The sequence below is a fragment of the Cibotium barometz genome, chromosome 14 (assembly GCF_041138505.1).
Source record: "Cibotium barometz isolate CiBa-2024 chromosome 14, ASM4113850v1, whole genome shotgun sequence".
NCBI lineage: Eukaryota > Viridiplantae > Streptophyta > Polypodiopsida > Cyatheales > Cibotiaceae > Cibotium > Cibotium barometz.
In genome coordinates, this window is record NC_141059.1 from 47,518,956 (window position 1) to 47,534,830 (window position 15,875).

The window sequence follows — 15,875 nt, forward strand, 5'->3', positions numbered from 1 at the left end:
TCGACAGTAAAGATTGCCAAATTGGAGTCAGATGTCACGACCTTGTGTTTTTCTCTGGATAGTATGCAGGTGTGCACGGGGACGGCAGCCTCACCACCTTCCGCCCCAACCGATGTGCCAAGATGGTGAGACGCCTACTCTTTCTTGTCTTGACCGTTTCTATGGGGATAGTATGCAGGTGTGCACGGGGACGGCAGCCTCACCACCTTCCGCCCCAACCCATGTGCCAAGATGCTGAGACGCCTACTCTTTCTTGTCTTGACCGTTTCTATGTGGACGAGGAGTTGCAAAAGGGGAGGCATATTAGCATCCTTGTCGTCATGACATGTTCCGATCTTGCGCTACTGATCTCAACTTCACCCAGCCGAGCCAGGCTGACAGACTCAGTGAGGATTGCATATTGCATGCTCCTGCTTCAGAACCCCTCCATCTCCGCCCGGATTGAGGAGATCTGGACCTCCCATAGTTTTTCTCCTAGACAGGCAACGACCAATCTGGATGCTGTGCGGACTAGCTCCTTCCTTCAGACCTCCGCCCAGGAGAGGCTCAGGGCATTCAGAGAGCAGGAGAGAGGAGCATTCGATGCAACTTGGCCTCTCTGCAGCGACTTCAGGAGCAGACCCCAGAGAGTCCTTGGGTTCACGCCGAGATGGAGGCAGCCTGCACCTCACTGGAGAGCCTGGAGGAGCAGCAGATTGAGTATGGATACGCTTCTTTCTGGAACGAGTCCTTGGGTTCACGCCAAGATGGAGGCAGCCTGCACCTCACTGGAGAGCCTGGAGGAGCAGCAGATTGAGTATGGATACCACACATGGGCTTCTTTATGGACCCAGGTGGGGGACAAGACATTGCTGGGTTCACTCCCAGATGGAGGCTCTGGACCCCCACTTTTGGCAAGAGGGGATTCGGGCTATTCATCGGCCCGGCAGATCTATTGCATCAGAGTCTCAGTAGGTCCGAGGAAAGCCTCAACCTTTTACAGTGGTTCACTGCTGACCCAGGACCCCTCTTTCAGTGAGGGGATTTGAGCACTTGCCTCTATTGCATCGGAGCCAGGTCCAAGAGGTGGCCTCAACCTTTTACAGTTCCGTGCTCACTGCTGACCCAGACTCCCCTGAGAGAGAGGTGGCTCATCAATGAGTTTGATGTCGTGTTCATCTTTGTGTCTCTGTGCACCTGTGGACACACTTGGATTCTCCACACTTGGATTCTCCATTCTCTGACATGAGCTAGCAGCCGCATTGGAGGCCTTTCCGTGCAGGAAGTGCCCAGGAGAGAGAGTCTGCCTGGTGCCATCCCTCTTCCTCCGCCATTGGGACCTCATGGGAGCAGGCTTTTGGGCTGCTTTCAATGAGGTTATGCAGACATGCTTACTCCCCGAGCGCATATCCAAGGGCCTGATATGCCTTATTGTGAAGGAGGGTGGTGACCGCGTGGAGATCTAACAGTGGAGACCCATCACCCTCTTAGGGACAGCATACAAGATCCTGGCCAAGGCAATCAGCCTGCACCTTCAGCCTTCCCTCCCAGATTTGATCCATGCTTCCCACACTGGCTTCATCCAGGACCGCAACATCCTGAATAACATTATCATCTTTTGGAGGTGACAGCTACAGCCAGACTTAGGGGGAGGGCAGGGCTGTTTTGCTTCTCGATCTTGAGAAAGCATATGACAGAGTTGATTGGACCGTTTTGGAAGGGACCATATTGGAGAAAAAATAAATTAAACTTTACTCGACAATTTCTTGGGAGAACACGCGTCTCCCACAAATGCCCCACACACATTATGAGTGAAATCTTGCCACTCACACACACGCAGACCCAACATTTCAACACATGCTGCACAAGAGGCAGGCTGAATTGAGCATAGTGGGCAAAGTGGTCAGCACCGTGGGCACCGCCTCCTTGCAAGCCTCTGTGGCTGCAATATACTCGGCCTCTAGTAGATAAGGCAGTGCACTTCTGCATCTTGGATATCCATGACACAGCACCTCCTGTGAATGTAAACACATAACCGGTAGTAGACTTCCGGTTATCTGGATGACCGGCATAATCCGAATCCGTGTAACCATGCACTAATGCATCCTGTTTGCCAGAGCAAATGCACATATCCTGTGTGCCCTTCAGGTATCTCATGACACCTTTCACTGCTTCCCAATGCTTCTTGCCAGGGTTGGCCATGTATCTACTAATGTATTTACTAACCACTCCCACTGCAAATGCAATGTCCGGCCTGGTAGCAACCATGGCATACATGAGACTGCCACAAGCTGAAGCATACGGAATCTTGGCCATATCAGCCCTGCCACTAGCTGACTGTGGGCTGTCCATAGCGCTGAGTTTCACATATGGAGGCAAAGGAGTACTAGTCTTCTTCCCCTTGTCCATATTGAACCTCTGCAAAACTTTGCCAATGTATTCCTTCTGAGACAAATACAACACATGCTGATTTTTGTCCCGAAGTATCCGCATACCCAAAATGTGATTTGCATCACCCAAATCCTTCATATCAAGGTCTGATGCAGCCTCTTCTTCAAGGCATCCATCTCTTTACGAGATTTCCCGACAATCAACATATCATCAACATACAAGATGAGGATCAATAGACTGCCATCCAAAGCTTTCTTGGTGTATAAGCAGTGATCTATGTCACTCCTCCTGAAATCCTGGGATTTCATGAATGTGTCAAATTTATGATACCATTCCCTTGGTGCCTGTTTGAGTCCATAAAGACTCTTTTTCAGCTTGCATACAAGCTTCTCCTTTCCATTCACTGCATAACCCTCTGGCTGTTGCATATATATCTCCTCATGGAGATCACCGTGAAGAAAAGCAGTCTTCACATCCAAGAGAGAGAGAAACATATGTGGGGATAAGTCAACTCACAGTATGAGTGTGTGACTCCCCTATCACACATGTATATTTGCTCTAGTACACATAGTGCACTTAGTACATTAAAAGTACTAAGTGTACTATGTACTATAAAACTTATGGGCTTGTACACACAATAAGGGTGGGCATAATGCCTTTACCCCAACACTTATGATCACTTGTTTCCCGCCCTTATATGAGGCGAGTTTGTATTTAGTCCTTCGTGGTTGTACTTAGCCCTTTGTGGCTGTTTTCTCTTTAACTAATTGAAGGATCTTTTTCTCGGAAAAAAACATGTAGCCCTCTTAGAGGCTGTTCACACAACTTTATGCTTTTGGACTTGGATAAGGCTTGTTCTCCAACAAACCTGTCTATTCTCCTTCGATCCTCCTCTCCCAATGTTACATGCACTTTGCACTGTAGTGTATGGTGACAAGATGGCTCATCATCAAGGAGCAGATGAGGACAGTTGTCTGCTCACTTTTTCTATTGGATTACATGCCAGATTAGAGAGATCATAGCACCCCTTGGAGGATTGTAGAGGGTGAGGGTGATTGGTTTTCGGGACACGTGCATGGTACATAAATCCAGCATCGGGCAAGGTGGTCAAGGAGAGATTTTGGCGGTTATGGATTTGGGAGTGACTCTGGATGCCCCTTTCTTTGCATATACAGCAAGGCTCGGCCATAGGATCGAGATGTCGGAGATAGATGGCACACTGGCAACAGCAACAAACTGGCAGTCTTAGGGCCTATCACAACGCTTCCTTTTAGATTTTTGCAAGAGGCTTTGGGACAGCTTTCGGACGAGGAAGATCACTCTCTTCCTCTGGTGGATAGCACACAGGAGTCTGGCAGTGGGTACATGGGCTGGCACAGTCAGAGGGCGGTTAACAGCTTGCCTGAGGTGCGGCCACCCCCAGGAGTCTTAATGACATTGTCTCGGATTGCTCAAAGCCTCAGCAAATTTGGCAGCGGATTCTCCACGTCTTTGCTATGGACAGGGCATCGACCTGGATTATCACTTGGGGTTGTTGCTTGGGCCACCGAGGCTAGAGTTGTTAGGACTTATGAGGAGGATGGGAGAGGCCATGCCCTTAAGGTCTCCCACCATCGTATTGCAGTATTACTAGTCACAGTCCCACCTGCAGGTGTTTGGTGTCAAGGCTCATTCCAGCGCTGGGAGATTCGTAGTAGCATAGCAGTTTAGCACATCTGGCATCATGCTAGATGTAGCGAGACCATCGAGGGTACCCACACTCCACCGGCTGAGACCATCGAGGGTACCCACACTCCGTCGGCTGAGACCATCAGGAAGCATATGGCTCAACATCATTCATACCCTCTGTGGTCAGTGGGGGAAGCTGTAGGGAGGTTTTGACTGCATGCGGAAGCGGCGGGCCCTTTCCTCACAGATAGAAGCGGGTGACCCCATTTATTCCACCTGTGGTTGTTTCCCTCCCTCCCCTTGTATGAGATAGGCTTCTTCTCATAGACTGGCCAGCCAGAGGAGAAGCATCTCTCCCCCTTATGATCACTTGTTTCCCGCCGTTATATGAGGCGAGTTTGTATTTAACCCTTCGTGGTTGTACTTAGCCCTTTGTGGCTGTTTTCTCTTTAACTAATTGAAGGATCTTTTTCCCGGGAAAAAACATGTAGCAACCTCTTAGAGGTTGTTCACACAACTTTATCCTTTTGGACTTGGATAATGCTTGTTCTCTAACAAACTTGTCTATTCTCCTTCGATCCTTCTCTCCCAATGTCACATGCACTCTGCACTGTAGTGGATGGTGACAAGAGGGCTCATCATCAGTGAGCAGATGAGGACAGTTGTCTGCTCACTTTTTCTATTGGATTACATGGCAGATTAGAGAGATCAGAGAACCCCTTGGAGGATTGCAGAGGGTGAGGGTGATTGGTTTTCGGGCACGTGCATGGCACATAGATCTAGCACCGGCCAAGGTGGCCAGGGAGAGATTTTGGCGGTTATGGATTTGGGAGTGCCCGACCTCTCACGCGGTTGGAGTGGGACCCTGAGAGTGGACGTGGCATGATCCCACAGATCGGGTGGAGACTTTGGATGCCTGTTGCTTTGCATATACAGCGAGGCTCGGCCGCAGGATCCAGATGTCGGAGATAGATGGCACACCGACAACAGCAGCACATTGGCATACTTAGGGCCTATCCGGCTTTGGGACAGCTTTCGGCCGAGGAAGATCACTCTCTTCCTCTAGTTGACCGCACACAGGAGTCTGGCGTGTGGGTACTTGGCTGGCAGTCGAAGTCCAGTCAACAGCTTGCCCGAGGTGCGGCCACCCCCAAGAGTTTCAGCGACATTGCTTTGGAATTGCTTGAAGGCTCAACAGATTTGGCAACGGATTCTCCCACCATCGTATTGCAGTAGTACCAGTCACCTTCCCACTTGCAGGTGTTTGGTGTCCAGGCTCATTCAAACGCTGGGAGATTTGTGTTCTAGATGTAGTGAGGCCATTGAGGGTACCCATACTCCACCGGCTTAGACCATCAGGAGCATATGGCTCGACATCATTCATACCCTCCGCGTTCAGTGGGGGAAGCTGCAGGGAGGTTCTGACCGCATGCGGACGCGGCGGGAAGCCTTCTTGAGACTTTGGAGGCCTAGCCCTTTCTTCACAGATAGAGGCGGTGGCCCCATTTGGCACTACAGACCACTTGTGTTGTTGTTCTCCCCTCCCCCCCCCTCCCCCTGTATGAGATAGCCTTCTCCTCATAGAGTGGCCAATCGGAGGAGAAGCATCTCTTCCCCTTATGATCACTTGTTTCCCACCCTTATATGAGGCGAGTTTGTATTTAGCCCTTCGTGGTTGTACTAGCCCTTTGTGGCTGTTTTCTCTTTAACTAATTGAAGGATCTTTTTCGGAAAAAAACATGTAGCCCTTTTGGACTTGGATAAGGCTTGTTCTCCAACAAACCTGTCTATTCTCCTTCGATGGTTCTGTGCATGGTGACAAGATGGCTCTACTCTGAGCACAGAACCATCTTCTTATGGAGCATCTCCATCTCTTGGAGGCAACAACAACAAAACCCACTCCTCCACTTATCCCCGACTTCGTCACCCTCTTCTTTTAGATGGAACAACAAAGACGAGAGAATGAAGCCAGATGGCGGGAAGAAAAAGCAGATAGATGGGACTATGAGGAAGCCCAACGCAAGCTTGAAGAAGACCGGCATTGGACATGTTACTTGAACACCAATGGGACGCATTGCATCTGATGTATCTAAGTTTTCGCACCCATAGGTGCCACCACCCAGAATCCCATGACATCAACAACCGTCATTTTCTATTGGCAAAGCTAACGGATCCTCAAGACAAAGTCCATGTAGCAGCTCTCCACTTGAAGGCAATCACTTGGTGGCAACATTGGTCTAGTATCCATACAGACCATATCACAAGTGTCACCCGTGCTTCAGTTTTCGGGAAAGGTTATCACTTAAGCACAACAGTTAGGGTTATCTGAGCAGGCTAAGATGGATCAATTCATTTGTGGATTAGATCCTAACATCCGGTTCACAGTTTGTAACTTTGAACCCAGCACATATGATCGAGCTTTGACTCTTGCTCAAAATGAAGAAATGAGGATGAACAAAGGTAAGCCTAAACAACCAGAGTCTAGTACCAAACCCTAATTGGGGAAGGGTAATTCGTCTTCTAAGGACACTAAGATGAATCCAGCAGTCCTAGCTCTAGTTCAGCGGGTAAGGAATCCAATCCTAAGAAAACCCCCAAGGAAAAGGCTAAAGCAGGCATCATTGAAGGATATCTTCCTCTAGTGGAGCAAAGGAAGTACCAGTTAGACAATAGATGTTTTTTTTGTCATACCATTGGGCATGGTAAGAAGGATTATCAAAAATGGCAAGCGAAGCAAGCCTCCAAAGAGCCTTCTGCCAACAGTTGCTGCAGTATTTTCCGCTCCTCCAGAACCGCATGCTACCACACCAATACGGTTCAGCTCTTACCTATCCCATGCCATCCGTGGTGCTTGATGCTAAGCAGGAGGGTGAGGCTACAACCACACAGAAAAGCCTGATCCGAGCTTATGGCTCTCCCAAGGGCCGCCATATTCATAGTCTTTTTGACATGCGCAGTTCTGAGGACACTCTCTCTCCCCAGTTGGCTACCAGCATGAGCTGTACTCTAGTGCCCTATCATTTGGAAGTGGATAGGTTTACACCTCGTCTCTGCACCCACATTTCTCTAGAGGCATAGCAGTTTTCTTTTCAAGTTCAAAGGGTCTCATTTCAACGAGATTTCATTGTCTTTGCTCTTTTGGGGTGTGACATGATCTTAGGAATCCAATGGTTTCATCGTTATGAACCCATTCCCAATTGGGAGCATGACACTTTTATTATCTCTAAAGATTTTCCTGAGCTTGTCATGATTTGTGGGGATAGGAGCATTCTTGGCATTCCTATGATTTCTCATTTCCAGGCCCGACGAGCTGTCCTCAAGGGAGTGGAAGGAGTTATGCCCAGACAGCTTCTATCTCATCGATAACAATTGGCTCATCTTCTTCTTCAGTCCCTCAGTTGACAGATCTCCTTTTTCATTTTTAGACATTTTGCTTAAGGATAATCTCCTACCCAGTATTCCACCCTCTCCTCATGAGGATCATCATATTGATTTGGTCCTTAGGGTAGAACCTCCTACAATTTTCCCTATTGTCTTTCCAAGACTTTCAAGGGCAAGCTAGAACAGAAGTCAATACTCAAACATTTGAAACCTGTTCCTTATGGACGCGTTTTCACAGTCAACACAGACCACCAAGCACTTAAGTGGCTCTCGACGATGCCAAATGCCCAGTGGAGTGATTAGCACACGAGATGGAGTCGGCTATTCCACCAGTGGCCGATGTTGTTAGGAGAAACACTCGCATCCAGACCATTTAGGAGTTTACCATTCTCAAAATCTTTGGAAATGACTTGGATAGCATGACCAATCCGCATGTCGATTCCGCAGAGTTTGGTACTCAATACAGTTTGACCCTCAATTTTGAGCTTGGCCATTATTCAGTTCACAGATAGGCAAATAAGTCTAGACGAGATGTCCACTTTAAGGAAGGGGATAAGGTCTATTTGCATATCACCAAACAGAGATTGAAAAAGGTGGGCAAACTTTGTCCCAAGCTTTCTTTCTGTAGTTTTGGACCCTTTCCTATAGTTAAAAAGTTAAGTGATGTCGCCATGAAATTGAAGTTGCCTAATAGTTGGACGATCCATGATGTTTTCCATGTTTCTTTGCTAAAACCATATGTTAGACTTTGATGTTTTAGATGAACAGCAACTAGACGTGATAGACCAATCAGAAGTCGTTGAGCCTGAGTAGATCCTTCTGCATTGTTGGAAGCATGGTCCCGGTCAAAGACTCTGTCAGTTCTATACGAAGTAGTGAGATCGAGGTACCTGCAAAGAAGTTTGGCTAGACGAAGATTTCTTTCAAGAGTATCCCCAGTTGTTGGTGGACTACTTGGAAGCCGAACGTGTTGCTAAGCAGCGAGACTTGGTAGACGAATTAGAAGTCATTGAGCCTGAACAGATTCTTCTTCATCGTTGGAAGCATGGTTTTGGTCGAAGACTCCGTCAGGTCTATACGAAGTTCCGAGATCGAGGTACCCACCAAATAGTTTTGCTAGACGAAGAGTTCTTTTAAGAGTATCCCCAGTTGTTGGCGGACTACTTGGAAGCCATGAACCTGCCGCCAAGCTAAGCAGGAGGGAATGTCACATGCACTATGTAGTATAGTGCATGGTGACAAGATGGCTAGATGAAGATTTCTTTCAAGAGTATCCTGAGTTGTTGGCGGACTACTTGGAAGCCGAACGTGTCGCTAAGTAGCGAGACTTGGTAGACGAATTAGAAGTCATTGAGCCTGAGCAGATTCTTCTTCATCGTTGGAAGCATGGTTTTGGTCGAAGACTCCGTCAGGTCTATACAAAGTTCCGAGATCGAGGTACCCACCAAGCAGTTTTGCTAGACGAAGAGTTCTTTCAAGAGTATCCCCAGTTGTTGGCGGACTACTTGGAAGCCATGAACCTGCCGCCACACTAAGCAGGAGGGAATGTCACATGCACTCTGTACTATAGTGCATGGTGATAAGATGGCTCATCATTAGTGCAACACTGTACAGCAGTAGAACCCTTTAGGATTTGATGTTTGTCATACGTCGTGACCCCATTGTAATCCTGAGTACAGGATATGTCGGACACGAGCTATGTAGGTCATTCCTCAGCCTTAGTGAGTGAGTGAGTTAGTCAAGTCTCTTAACCCACTTGGAGAGAATCATTCATGCATATAGAGTCAGTAGACAGCCTAAACCATTGAAGAAGCCTTATAATGTCATCAAGTATTTTTACCATGTTTTATAGCATTTTTTACAGCATTTATTACCATTATTCCTCCATTTATCAAGTCGTGTAGCTTTATTTAGCTAGTCGGCCATCTTCACAGCCAACCGACGTGCATATAAATAGCATTGCTTCACATCATTCATTCATCATTTCATAAAGATTCCAGTCTTCAGTCTCTTGGAGCTTCATCGCTTGAGCATATAGAGCATACATCAACAAACGAATCAGCTAGCATTCAGTCAAGGAAGGAAGCGCTTAAATACCTGCGTTTTCAGCCTTCATACAGAATTCTTAAGCATCCATACATATCATCGTTTTGCTACAACCCTATTGGTGAAGGTAAAGCACATTCATTCATTCATTTTCAGCACATAAACACAGCCTAGAACAGTCCCAATCAGATTTGCAGCCTTCCTACATTCCATTGGAAGAGTGCATAGGCTTGAGATCGGTCATCATTGGTGCTTCTACAACCGTGTAGAGTTCGGCCTGACTCTTGGTCTTTCAAGGTCTTGCGTTTGGCTTATCTACAGTCCCAAGTCAATCCATTCATTCTCTTCAAAGATAATAAAGCAAATACTCCTAGCAATAGGAGGGGGCCCTTTAGTGGGTAATTTGGGACCCAATAAGGTGTACAGTTCTATATCTCTCTCCCCCATCTCTTAAAGTTTGAAGTGATAAAAGTGGATTGCTAAAGGCTCGCGAAACTCAAGATAAAGAAGGCGGTGTGAGACTGTGTGACAGGATCCTTCATTACGCATAGTTCCGCTGCATGTTACACCCAAATCAGGTTAGTAAAATTTCATGTGGCACCAATGGCTTACTCTCGATCATCTGTGAAAGTATCATTACTTGCAATCTGCCTATCGTTCCTTTAATCCTCCTCTTCGAAAAAGAAGTGTCATACATCACAGTAGGCCCCGTGAGGGTATCAAGGAGCCAGTGCCTTGGTACTAGATTCTTTGAAGTGAGCTTAGAAGCACACACCGACTCTGCAAACAAGGCAAAGTAGCATAGCCTCTCACACCAAACGGGCTCGGGAAGCTGGTCGCATGATTTAAGATAGGCCAGTAATGTATACGTATGAAGTGACTAGCTCAGCCGCCTTGCCTCTATATAAGGACTACCTAGTTGCAACTTGATGTGAGGTATTAAAGAGCATGATTTAGGTTTTAGCAGGATTTACGGAAGATCCCTCGCAAGACAAGCCCTGAATGCATCAAGGTGTCTATGCAACCCCTCTGCTGAGATCAAAAGCATGTAGTAGAAGGATAGGTACACTGTCTGAGCTAGCTTTTGCTCCTAGGTGTCTGCGTTTGCGTGAGAGAGAGAGAGAGAGAGACAGAGAGAGAGAGAGAGAGGAGAGAGTTATATTAACGTCTATGGAAGACCCCAAGGGCCTATGAGACCAAAAGTAATACAATGGTACCATGGATATATTGAGCCATGGAAAACTAAAAGAAAAAGTAAAATGAAAACATCTGACAGCACATGTGATCATTCAACAGATGATTCTGTGTAGAGTGAGATATGTTGTGATTAGCTAATGACGATACCCGCCTCGGCCAGAACCAATGTGATGGTGGAGAGAGAGGAGTTGTAATGTGAGATGGCTATATGTGGTGAGAATTAAGGAAGTATTAAAAGGGGATTTTCATCTTTCGACTAATTTGAATGCCAATGCCATTCAATTAGGAAGCCTCTTATTAAGTATGAAAGATCCACTAGGGCATGTTCACTAGGAGGATTTGACTCTATTGTGTTTTTGTAAGAGTTTGAGCTCTTTCAAGTGCTTGCACAGCCTGTAAGGGTTTTGTGCCTAAGCATAGTTGTAAAAACTTGGTGTTGGCAAGGTCCAAACCCCGTTCTCACGTTTTTTACCTGGGAGAAGCTGTTGCCAACTCCACTGAGATGTTTGCATCCCAACTTGTGAGCCAACCTTTTCCAACCGTTTTGACAGCAACATTGGAAGCATTGGTTGGGAAAGGCTACATTACTAAGCTTGCACTTGTGAAAATAATGTCTTACCTAGTTGTCAAATGGAAAGATTATGAGTGCCATCCTAAGTGCAGCTGTGTCATTGCCATTGTGGTGCATGATGCATCTTTAAGCAAGTTGTAATCTTGCACAAGGTCCTCCTACTTGTGCAGGTAAGCCTGTCTATGGAACACAACTAACCCTATGACATGGACATCGTGCGGATCCGTTTTCATTTTCATTCTTTGCCGTTTTAAAGAACTTTGGGGATTCCACTCTATTGGGACATTTTGACAACTATGGTTAGGAGAATAATCTGGACTGTCATCTTTATATTGGGGCGTGCAGCTACGATTTCCATTCTGTTGGGACATTTTGACAACTATGGTTAGGAGAATAATCTGGACTGTCATCTTTATAGTGGGACATGCAGGCTCGTAGCTCCCTGTGGCTAACCAATTTCTCCTCTGTTTTGTTTTTCAGCCACTCAGTCTATCCAGTCCCGTACGAGTGTTTATGATGGGATGTATTCTATCCTGCAGCTAGAGAATGTGTTTAGCATCGGGAATGATCTAAAGGTTCCATATTTGGTGTGGCTAAATGTCCAGGTATGATGATCTGTTTGAAGTTTGAGAATTCCCATATCGTAAGATATTTTGGTCCCTCTGATGCTCCTTTCTGTTGGTTCTTGCACAGTACCCAGGTTTTTTCAAGGAGCATGGACTTGACATGGCACCGTTTGTGCTTTCAGCAATTGAAGCAGTGCACATTAATTATATCTCGTCACCGGAAGTTAGCTTTCTAAAAAGCATAAAAGCAGCCTCTCAAAAGAGGAAAACAAAGCTAGTTTTCGAGTTTTTGGATGCAGCAGGGGTGGAGCCAAGTACGAATGCAACGTATGGTGATCTTTTGAAGAATTTGGTGGCTATTGCAGGCTTTGCATCGGGCATTCTTGTTCCGAAGGGCTTCATCTGGCCAGTTGATGACGAGAGTCTGTATCTGGAGCCATCGACAACACTAGTGCAGGATGCACACAAAGCGGGTTTAGAAGTGTATGCATCAGGCTTTGTTAATGATGCTCCTCTACCTGTGTATAATTACAGTTTCGATCCCATACAAGAGTATCTACAGTTCGTCTCTGGCAGTGGTCCCATAGTGGACGGTGTCATCACTGACTTCCCAATAACAGCCTCAGAGGCCTTTGGTTTGTGTTTTGATTTTCTAGACTCCTATGAATGGATTTTATGCTAAACTGATTTCTCTCAACTTATGTTAATATTTTACTCCAATAATGCAGGGTGTTACAGTAGCTTTTCTCAAGTGGCATCATCAGAACTAGGTATGAATACTGCACCAATGCTGCAGCTTCTCTTGATGCTAATCTAAACAGGATTACTTGATGTTAATACGTTTGTGTGCTTCTCAGAAAACAAGGATGTGGGACCTGTTATAGTTTCCCACAATGGAGCAAGCGGGAATTTCCCTGGCTGCACACAGCTTGCGTATGAGGGGGCTATCAAGGATGGGGCAGATTACATCGATTGTCCGATCCAGATGACCAAAGATGGTGTACCAATATGTAGAGAATCTCCAGATCTCTTGATAAGCACAGATGTTTCACGTTACTGTGAGTTTTTTCCATCAAGGCTAAGTAGCATTGCTCAGTTTCAGGAGTCCAAAGGTTTATTCTCCATCAACATGACTTGGAGTGAGATAAAAAATCTGAAAGGTGGGTAAGAGATGCTTTGGTTGGGTCATCTTGTTAATTGATGCGGGGTTGTATGGTGTCCTCTATGATCCTTTATCTGATGGCACTTTTGAATGTATTGTGTGTTATTGCAGCTGTGATGTACAGTCCTGAGCACGAATTTGGTGTCCTTCGAAACCCTGCTTTTGACAGAACACAAGACATCCTTAGGTTGTCCGATTTTCTGGCTTGGGCATCCCAGAATGCATCAAAGGCAGGAGTTTTCATTAACATCCAAGTAAGATTTTTTTGCGGTCTGTGTGTGGGCGTGTGAAAGAGAGAGAGAGTCGTGGGGCCATGCGTGGGCTCAGATTTGGACCATACGTTCTTTCAAATGTAATTTGTTTTACTACTATGTCTTCAGAACAAATCTTTAGAAGGGTTTTCTTTCATGTCACCTCATCTTTTCACTTGACAGTCTACCCTGATGTTTTACCATCATGCAGAACGCATACTTCATAGAAACATCTCTACATCTTGATGTCATCGGCTCTGTTATTTCTGCCCTTGATGCTGCTGGCTATGGAAAGTCATCCCGAATACTAATACAGTCAGAAGATAGTGCCGTGCTTAAGCGTCTCCAACAGTTGACATCCTATACGCTAGTGTACAAAGTCAAGTCGGAGAATGTCTCTATAACGAAGGAAAGTGTGCAGCAAATCAAGCAACTGGCATCAAGTGTAACTTTACCAAGAGGATTAATAACGCCAGCAAATGAGTTTTTTTGTTTGGATAACTCATCCAATGTGATTGGGCAGTTTAAAGCTCAGAATGTGACTGTGTATGTCTCTTATTTGAGAAGTGAGTTTGTTGCATTGCCCTTTGATTATGAAGGAGACCCCACGCTAGAGCTCAACACCATGGTGCAAGCAATTGAAGTTGATGGGATTATCACGGATTTTCCTGCAACAGCCAGAGCCTATTTGGGTAATGTCCCAACCCTCAAGGGTCTCTAATAACATATATGGTTGTCCGGTATTGCATGCTAAAAACTGTGTTGCACAAAACCTTGCAGGCAATGAGTGTCGAAACTTGAACCCATCGGCGGATGTATATTCAATGTTTTTAGTGACACCAGGGAATCTGATGACACAAACTGTGCCTCCAAGTAATGTTCCACCAGCTGATCCACCAGCTTCTGAGCTCGCTGTTACAGAGCCTGCATTACCTCCCTCAGTAGTCACAGTTGTATCGCCTACATCTGCCAGTTCTGAAGCAAAGGCACCTGCAACGACATCAAATGCTGGTTTTGAACCGTTTCCCTTCTTGTCTACTAGTTTGGTAGTCTTGCTCAGTATGGTTTACATCTTGGTCTTCTGAGCTCCTTTTTACTCTCACATGCCACCAGACCTTTGGTTCGTTTATGAGCTGTATACTGTAGAGTTGGTCTGTTCCATTGAAGTAGGCTTGAGTTGAGCAATGACAGCGAACTGTTGGTGATGAACGTGAAGATTGTATCTTCCATCTGGCTGGATAAATGGAAAGGGAAGACGGAAAGGGAAGTTTTGCCTGGGCACGTACACTACTTTGTATCTACATTTCTGTCATTTAATGCATTTCTCATATTTATCCCGGTGTTTGAAATGTGCTTTCCCTGAAGTCATGGTAGCTGGTCGAAGGAGCGAGAATTTGCCATCAGGAGAGGGTACAGAGACTGTCTGCGTCAGAATGGTTGCACCATTGTGACAAGTCAGCCAGCCCTTAGTTCACTCTAACATAGCTGAATCAGCAAATGGCCATTTACCATGTGTCTGCAAATTCTGACTTATGCTAGCTTGTCTGTATCATGAAACATGTCAGCTCCTATCCTCGCTACCCCTGATGGATGGAAGATGGGTCATGTGTCACACTGTCGCAACCCACTTTGCAGTGCACTTCCTGCACCCATTCCCTTGTCATGGAGATCGCCCCTTCATCATTGTTTTGAAAGAGAGTGCAAATGGGCTCCAACACCATTCCCTCGTCATGAAGATTAACTTTTCTATCTATGGTTTGAAAGAGAGTCTACCACTTTGCAATGGCCTCCCACCCAGCACACATTCCCTTGTCATGAAGATAAACCTTTTTATCAATGTTTTGAAAGAGAGTGTACCACTTTGCAATGGATTCACAGCACCCATTCCCTTGTCAAACCTTTTTATCAATGTTTTGAAAGAGAGTGTACCACTTTGCAATGGATTCACAGCACCCATTCCCTTGTCATGAAGATAATCTCTTTATCAATATTTTGAAAGAGATTGCATCTTGAACCTTCAGTGGTTTTTGGGGATTTTCAGGCACCCATTTTTGAAGTGCACGCGTATGTGGGCTGTTGGTTCTTTCTTGTTTTTAAGAACCAGTAGAAATTCTCCAAACCCCTGTAAAATTACACTCAAGTTCCTTTTTGTACATACATTTTGGGCACCCTGGTTTCTGTCTGTATACCTTCCTTTTTGGGGCACCTCAAGTAAACACCTCAAGAAAGCATCAAATCAATTTGAGTCTTCGCCCTGGAAGATGGGCAGCAGGCTAACCCTTGTTGGGCACGTGACTCAGCATCAAATTTGTTTATTGGAAGTGTGAGAACTTTAGATTTGGCTGTAGTGGAAGGTGGGCAAGTGATTTTTGTTGGGGTTTCCTTTGCAGTGTCGTGGAAAACTGAACTAGAAACGGACCTTGTGCCTCTTGCCTTCTCCTTCCATGTATTCAATACCAATGCTCCACCCATATTGTCATTGGGTAGCATTACCCCATTTTGTAAGGCCCCTCATATGAGGAGAAGCTCCTTTGTGTTAGCCACTCATGTTAGCCATAGAAGGCCAAATGATACACACTTAGGTTAACCATAGGTGGCTAGATCATTAGGAGACAGCTTATGTATATTTGGCTTTAAGCTAATTAGGATGCATGAGTGTTTCA

General features: G+C 45.8%; 2 protein-coding genes across 9 annotated transcripts in view; one reads left to right on the top strand and one right to left on the bottom strand.

Annotated features, from left to right (window-relative positions):
• Positions 1-15,875, bottom strand: part of LOC147632113 (protein TIC 22, chloroplastic-like) — a 179,959-nt gene that overhangs the window by 29,204 nt on the left and 134,880 nt on the right. The gene's annotated exons all lie outside the window — the stretch shown is intronic.
• Positions 98-14,546, top strand: LOC147632114 (glycerophosphodiester phosphodiesterase GDPDL7-like). 2 transcript variants are annotated; one of them, XM_086808696.1, is made up of 8 exons: positions 98-125; positions 11,714-11,838; positions 11,927-12,434; positions 12,528-12,569; positions 12,657-12,959; positions 13,073-13,215; positions 13,424-13,904; positions 13,993-14,546. In XM_086808696.1, the coding sequence occupies exons 1-8, from the start codon at positions 113-115 to the stop codon at positions 14,295-14,297; spliced, it is 1,920 nt and encodes a 639-aa protein (XP_086664822.1). In that variant the 5' UTR covers positions 98-112; the 3' UTR covers positions 14,298-14,546. The 2 variants fall into 2 exon arrangements, with proteins under 2 accessions (XP_086664822.1, XP_086664823.1); XM_086808697.1 differs by lacking the exon at positions 98-125 and adding an exon at positions 11,431-11,617.

Bases quoted from the DNA above. Each gene is read 5' to 3' on its own strand.
- LOC147632114 (XM_086808697.1), top strand. From the start codon at position 11,530: ATGGTTAGGAGAATAATCTGGACTGTCATCTTTATATTGGGGCGTGCA. The intron at 12,960-13,072 runs GTGGGTAAGAGA...GTGTTATTGCAG, and splicing joins TGAGATAAAAAATCTGAAAG to CTGTGATGTACAGTCCTGAG. The intron at 13,216-13,423 runs GTAAGATTTTTT...ACCATCATGCAG, and splicing joins GAGTTTTCATTAACATCCAA to AACGCATACTTCATAGAAAC.